The following is a 7,718-nucleotide window of genomic DNA, read 5'->3' as shown; positions in this document are numbered from 1 at the left end:
CAATGTTCATGGTGCAGTAAGTTAGCCCAAAATTTCCTTTGCCAGATAATGATTACACATCTCCAGGAATTTCACTTACTTGGCCATACCCGAGATCATGACAGTGAAATTGTTCCAGGGCACTTTATAATGCAATGCACAAACCACCTCTGATGGTAACATATGAATCTCTGAGCAGTGATAGGGTTTTATTCTCATATTCATGTCTTTAAAATCCTGCACATTATTGCCATACAATTTTTGTATCTTATTTTTTCAGTGTATAAGGATAGAAGGTGATGATGATCTGATGATCCTCTTCTCTCTATAAACTGCCCGAGCTGCTTCTCTGGCCTCTATTATCACATGTAGAGATCCAATTGTTTGTCCGGGGTTTGATGCATCCTGTACTGAAATAAAGACAAAATATATGCTTCAAAAAATACCCAAAGGCAAATATTTTCCTGGAAAAAAGCTGTTTCAGTTCTACCTAATCTTCACGTGATATGGATGTGTGTTTCATCATGTTATATTCTGGATAGAGTGGGTATGCCAGATAATAAAACCATAGATTAATATGTTCTCCACCTACTAAGTTATCTAAAGATAATCATGTACTTGTTGAAATAGGTTTTTACTCACTCTGCAGAGTTTCCTCTGCTGGGTCTACAGATCTTCGTAAAAGATGCCGCAGGTCCAAATAAGCATATCCAACATCACGACACTCATCATCTTCTTCATTAATTGGATCGCTTGCCACTGTAAATGTTAACCTTTGTAGTGCCCACAAAGGAAGAAAGAAATATTTGTTAAATGTCATTGCCTCACAACTGAGCTCTAGACCAAACAATTAAAGGGTATCTATGGTCAAAATCTAAAAATAAATATGTATTTCTATATTACATTTCCATAATTCCTATTCCACTCCTAATAATCAAATTGATCTACAAGTTTGTAAACTTACTTGTTGAAGATGGCCATAGGATGTACTTTCTTAAAGGAGAACTATGAGGTGAGTGCTTTCCACTCACCTCATAGTTCTAGCCGACCTGTGACAATGAGACTGTCACAGGTCGGCTCAGTAGATCGGGAGGTGAGCGAACAGATACCAGCGTTCCCTCACCTCTCGATCCTGTCACGGCTCTATGCCGTGACAGGGGAGGGGCTGGATTCCCCCCTCCCCGCTCCGATCCGCCAGCGCTGACTGGCGGAACGGACGGGGGAGGGGGCAGGTACAGCTGGCTCTGCCTGTAGATAGGCAGAGCCAGCTGTCAGTCACGCAGCTGGGCCGATCCCGGCACAATTGTCGGGATCCGCTTCAGCGTCTGAGTATACCGTGAACAGCTGCTCGCGGTATACAGCGGCGTCTCAGTGTACTGAGCCTAGGGTGATGGGAGGACGCTAGTTTGTGTCCTCCAGTTACCCTAAGGAGAACTATGGGGAAAAGACTTAACCCCATAGTTCTCCTTTAATGCACTGACACAATCTCACTCACCCAGTCCTCAGATTTTGCAAAGCCAAGTTGGTAACCTCACTGCAGTTGACCAGTAAAGCCTAGCCACCTCCATTCCCCCAGACTGTTATTTTGTAGGAGAAGCAGCAGCAGGCTGAAGAAGTCATTTATCTGCATACACTCCTCTTTCCTACTGTTAGCACATATGCATTCAACAAACCCCAATTGGCCCAGAGTGCTGTCCCTCCCCTCCTAGTTGGAGTCCTGTATAGGGGATTACAAGAGGCTGATATCAATAGAGGAACTCCAAAGCAAGTACACACCAGTGCCACCGCCCTTTAAGCAGCAGCTTACTGTATGATGTTGACCACTAAATGTAGGAAGGTCAAATATTGTTCTCTGCATTCTATAATTGTGTAAAAATGAATTCCATATATTACTTCCTCAGCAGGGATTATTCAGCAAATAGAACCAAAGATGAGGTCAAATAGAATTGTTGTACTCAAAATCCTTTTCTTAGTGTCTATTAAGGGATAAAGGGATCATATACTTCTGGTTATACTACCGCATACAAGAGGACTGGACACTGGCAAACAAAAATCTGCAGGCCTGGCTAGAATAACCCCAACTCTACCCACCAAGCCTCAGTTTATAGCATGCAGTTCTAAAAGCATGATCAAAAACACAAAGGGGAGGGACCTGTGTCCCTCATTGGACTCCAAGAAAATAATTTTCAGGTGAGTACAAAAATGCAAATTTTTTTTTTTGTCTATTGAAAGACAAAGGGAATCATGTATGTCCAAAACGGGCAAACCGTGCCAAACTAACAGGCCCAGGAAATAGAACTGGGGAAGACTTGCAGTCCAATAGTCGCCTGAAGGACCAGCGCCCAAAACTGACACTGAATAAAGCTGGACCCCTGCCTGAATGGGATTTATTTTTTCTGGATTTCTCACTGCTTTGCTGCAGATAAGGCATCTGCGTGCCTGTAAGAGTATTATAGACCATAGTTAAGGAGCGTAGAATTGAATCTCCTATGGACAAGGCTTATAGCCCAGAGGTTTCCTGTGTTTCCCAATAAAAAAAAACAACTCTTTGTATTTACTTGCATAAAACCTTATGTTACCTTATTCTTTCTCCCTCAGTGTCTGATCCCTCCAAAAGCATATAGAGGAAATGTCTGCGATGTACATGTTCTTTGCCATCAAGGTGTATTACTGCATGGGGAACAGGAAAATAATAAATCTGAAAACTTGGTCTTATGGTAAAAAATTTTAAGATAAACGTTATTTACTACACAGAGCAAGAAGAGTTCACAGATTTTTTTTTTTCTAATCTAATATGTGACAGTTCTCTTACCTTTGCTGAAGTGGTAGTATATCTCCTCTCCTTGACAAGGTTTGCAAAGTGATAAAGGAGTCTCAGTTTCTTCAGCGGGAACACCAGCAAACTGAAACTCCACAAACACTCTTTCCACCGATTCATCAGCCACCACCTCTGAGCATGGATCAAGTGTCAGAGAGACAATTTCTACACGAATCCTGGACGATGGCTAAGTACATTGAAAACATAAAGAAAAATGGCTTCATACAGATATGGCAAAGCAGGGGACCTTGTCCTTTTCCTTTTCTTTTGTCTTGCGATGATCGTAAGCTTATTAAAAGCTTGTACGATCTGACCATCTTGGACAGGCAGATCGTACTTGCGATCATCGAAAGCCCGCCACGCGTGCGCACACCGGCCCATTCCTTAGTTGTCAAACAAGCAGGCTAGAAACCCGCCGAGAATCGTAAGATGCGGGTTTTCTAGCATGCTGGTTCGACAAATGACGTGCGACTGTACAGTAAAAACGGTCGCACGCCTTCCATACACCTTGCGATTATCGTACGATCGCGGGATTTCCCGCGATTATCGTACGATATTCGCAAGGTGTATGGGCACCTTAAGAAAGGAGTTCTTAAAAAAAAGTCCTGTCTCAAAAGATAGAAAAGCAACAATGTCCAGCAATAAAAGGAGGGGGATTTATCAAAACTGTAGCAGAGCAAATCTGGAGCAGATCTGCATGGCAACCAATCAGACTGAAGGGAGAAGCTGATTGGTTGCTACAGTCAATTGCTCCAGATTTTGCCTGCTCCAGTGTTGATAAATCCCCCTCCCATTTATACTCACCTTTCGGTTGTGTTTCTCTTACCTCTCCTCCATTCCAATGTTGCAGCCTTTGAAAGACTCTTTAGCATTCAACATTACCAGGGATTTCTGATGCCTGTAGTCCTTCGCCCTTTGGTAACTTACTACTTTCTACGTCACTGCAGGACATAGGGGTCAGAGGAAGTAATGGCAACCAGGGATACAATCATCCAACAATGCCACAGTGGTTCACTGCCTAGAAGATTTTCAGAGCTGCAGCATTGGAATGACAGATAATCAGGTAAAACAGGACAATAAAGAGGCATGAATACATGTTCACTGATTGTAAGGAAGTGCTTGTTCTTTATCAACCAACACCTGACAGGGTCTCTTTTATATGTTTTATATTGTTATTGTTAATAGTGTTGTTAGACACCTTTAACATATAGATATAGAAATATAGATAAAACTCTTTCAAAAACAAAAAGGTGGAGTTCAAACAATGTGAGCGTTGTAATGTGGGTACACTGAGCAAAACTTGGTAGACACTGCTCTAAAGGATTGGTGTATATATAGTTTGATGTATATTTCTTAAATGTTGTTACCAATGTTGTTTAAATGTGCAAATATAAGTGAGTTTGTAAAGCAGTAAACTAGGTTAAAAAAATGTTCTTTATTGGGCGTTACATTTGTCCTGTATCAGAGTAGCTCCACCAGGGAGTCAGACAACAATACAAAGCTAGCAGAGGTTAAGCCAGCAGAGGTTAAGGTTTTTAGCCTAGATTTCAGCTAGGAGAGTGCTACTCCCCTAGCTGAAATCTAGGCTAAAAACCTTAATTTACATTTATTACTCAATAGCCGCAAAGTATATCCATCCACTTTGTGTGCACCAAATGCCTTTGGAAGCACATATAATCACCCTTTATAGGTAGCAGTGACATAAGCACTGTGCTGTACATAGCCTGTGCAGAGAGCAGAGCCCCTCCCACTACAAGCTGATTGCAGAAAACTACAGAGGGGGAGGAGACAAGACCAGCTATCCTGCACAAGGAGAGAGAGCGGCGGTGACTGGTCTATATTACAGGAAGCTCCTGCACAAAGCAAAATGTTCACACAGGATTACGGCACAGTTCTGGAAGAAATACACAAAGCACACCAAGATTCAAATACGAACACTGTTACCTCTTGTTTTTAGGCAATATTTCCCAGTTCAGCTTTAAATAAAGCATTTTTACTTCTGTCTATGCTGCTGTTAAAGAAAATTTCCCCACACTTCCTGTCATGGAGACAACCTTTTTCCTAACAGAAAGTGAAGGAATCTGTATAATGGAGCCTCCAATGCCAGTAAAACAGGAACTTTAATTCTTTAGCCACTCTGGCCAAAAACATCCTTCTGTTTACAGTGTATGCACACACCAGGCAGACACAATAACTGTGGTCGTGTTCTCATTAGGCAGCACAAATCACAGGTAAAAGGAAAAGAGCAACTCTTATTGGCTCTTAACATTATAACCGAAGTTAACCAATCATAGTGATCACACGGTAAACACGGCCGGGGACCGAAGATGGCAGAGACTTGTGGGATGCTTTGTTATCGCTACATGAGAGGTGTAGGACAGGCAGACACACAAGGTAGATACACACAGCCCAGCCAGTACTTAAAATCCTGTACATATGAGGTCATAATGTAACATGGAGAAGAAGGTATAGAATGTAGTGGGAGGTTAGAGTAGAAGTGCTAGGGTAGGAATAGATTAAAGGGAACAAAGTAGCTGAGGCTGAACTCAATCTATTAATATACAAACACAGTTAGGAAAAAAAATCTGTTAAAATGACATTTGATTTACCGCCCCACAATCTGCTTCTTCTATTCTGACAGAACATTTAAAAACATCCTTGTTTTAAACATTCGTGCAAAGTGATCATGCCGAGTATGACCCCCCACTTCTATAGAATGTATTCCGAGAAAAAAGGACACCTTTTCAAAGGAGAACTATGTGGTTAAGGCTTTTCCCCCCATAGTTCTCCTTAGGGTAACGGGAGGACACAAACTAGCGTCCTCCCGTCACTCTAAGCTCAGTATACCGCGAGCTACTGCTCGCGGTATACTGAGACGCCACAGCTGAAGCGCATCCCGACAATTATGTCTGCATCCGCCCAGCCCCTGTCTAGAGGCAGAGCCAGCTGTACACGCCCCCTCCCCGTCCGTTCCGCCTGTCAGCGCTGGCAAATCGGAGCGGGGAGGGGGGAAACCAGCCCCTCCCCTGGGAAGTGAGCGAACGCCGGTATGTGTTCACTCATATCCCGATCTACTGAGCCGACCTGTGACAGTCTCATTGTGAAAGGTCGGCTAGAACTATGAGGTGAATGAAAAGCACTCACCTCATAGTTCTCCTTTAACATTGTTGGTCTCTTTTCCTTCATATATTAAAAAGAAAGACCCAGTGGTTATTAAATACTGTTTCTTTCTCCAAACAATGATATCGAATTGGCTACATTATTATATTTGGGTACACAATTGCATGACCGGAATAATTGTCAAACTATCACTTACAATGAAAAGTGAAAAATGGCCTGAAAAGGTAGGTGGTTAAGATTTCACGTACTTACCGACTTATATGAAGCTAGAGGTTTTGCCACTATAATCATGTCATCATCATCATTGCCACTGTGGTGTTCACTGATGTTATTCTCATCTTAGAAAAAAAAAAAGAAAAATTTTCACTAATTAATATGTTGATCAATATAAATGTGAAATCAATATATAAATGCGTTACCATTTTCCTTTAGGAATTTATCAGAATGCACAGAGGTTGTTTCATGATCTGACTCATTCACATCTTCATATATCAGTTGATCAATCTGTCCTTGTGATTCTTCTTGTTCTACTGCAATATCCTAAAGCAAACAAATTCAAAAGGTTGTTTTGACTGAACATTAAATGACAATGAACTTGGTGAGAGATGCAGCAGTTATTGTAACTAATACCATCACCAATAGCAGCCAGCAGATTACACATTTATAGTATTCCAAGGAGCCTAGATTTATTTGTGGGACTACACTTAAGGCTCATTGACTCCTGGGAGTTTTAAAACATGTACACATGTGGGCCATTGTTTTAAGTGGTTCAAGTTTACATTTATGGCACGGATCGACGTGTGTGGTCCGGTTTTTGATGCACGGATGCGTGTTTCAAAACATAAAAATGCATGATTACTGATAACTGCACATAGAAGTGAATCCAGCTCTAAGGTTCCTTTCCACATATTGTACACTTGTGGTTTACATTATACAGCTCTACTGTCAGGAAGAGCCATCTGCATAGTTCCTGCAAGATCGCCTATAGACACCTCCATCCAAGGCCACGGGTCTGGTCTCAGGAGGCAAGCATGAAGGCATGGTGTGAGGCCTCAGAAGAGCTCAGTAACATTGAACCTGATAAAATCAGAGGGTCAGCATTACTGAGCTTCCTGACCAGCCAATTCACTTGTCACCCAGGAAAGTGCAGCGACGAGCCCTCTTCAGTGATGCAGAGTCTGTAAACAGTGTAGGCTAATGGTCACTGTGTACATTGCCAACCACACTGTGCCTACCTGTGTGGCAGGTGCAGCGGCCAGGTAGAAACGTTTATCCAGTGACACTGAGCCTTATTTTTTAATGGGCTCTGCATCACTGAGCTGACTGTGGGTATGCATGCACACACACGCAGTGCTACCACTGCCCGGTGGCCATCTTTGCTGCTGGGGAAAGGGATGTGTGGCAAAAATGGATGCATCCGCCCCTGGCACCGCTCTTCCTCCATCTCAAATTTAGCCTACTGGTTTGAAATCAAAGCTGAAACTGATGTTAATTAATACTCATGTTACGATTACTTTTTCTCATATTACACACTAAGTTATTAAAATGTCTCTGCTCACCCACCTGCACAGTCACGTCCATCTCATCGCTGTGGTGTTCAGATACATGAAAGTCCTGTATTATGCCTTTCTGATGCACATCAGTTATATGACCATCTCTTCTTCCCCGTTTCCTGGAGCTGACATCTCCATGTAGATCTTCTTCAGCCTTACGAGATTTGGTTGGTCTTGTTCTGCTTTGATCCTCTTTAGGCAATTGCTTGCCATGGGAGTTTTGCTATTAAGTGATATTTGCATTATAT

At 42.3% G+C, this 7,718-nt stretch overlaps 1 protein-coding gene across 1 annotated transcript in view; it reads right to left on the bottom strand.

The window, feature by feature from the left end:
• Nucleotides 1-255: 255 nt before the first annotated feature.
• The window catches only part of RPGRIP1 (retinitis pigmentosa GTPase regulator interacting protein 1), a 38,165-nt gene continuing 30,702 nt past the window's right edge, over nt 256-7,718 (bottom strand). The window contains exons 18-24 of the mRNA XM_018563132.1: nt 7,481-7,693; nt 6,337-6,457; nt 6,170-6,255; nt 2,792-2,984; nt 2,559-2,649; nt 622-752; nt 256-389 (exon numbers count right to left, since the gene is read on the bottom strand). Coding sequence (XP_018418634.1) covers nt 256-389; nt 622-752; nt 2,559-2,649; nt 2,792-2,984; nt 6,170-6,255; nt 6,337-6,457; nt 7,481-7,693 — 969 coding nt within the window. The remainder of the gene's footprint in view (nt 390-621; nt 753-2,558; nt 2,650-2,791; nt 2,985-6,169; nt 6,256-6,336; nt 6,458-7,480; nt 7,694-7,718) is intronic.

Source organism: Nanorana parkeri, unplaced genomic scaffold (genome assembly GCF_000935625.1).
Source record: "Nanorana parkeri isolate BGI_ZX_2015 unplaced genomic scaffold, ASM93562v1 scaffold635, whole genome shotgun sequence".
Classification (NCBI taxonomy): domain Eukaryota; kingdom Metazoa; phylum Chordata; class Amphibia; order Anura; family Dicroglossidae; genus Nanorana; species Nanorana parkeri.
This window is presented reverse-complemented; position numbering and strand designations above follow the sequence as displayed.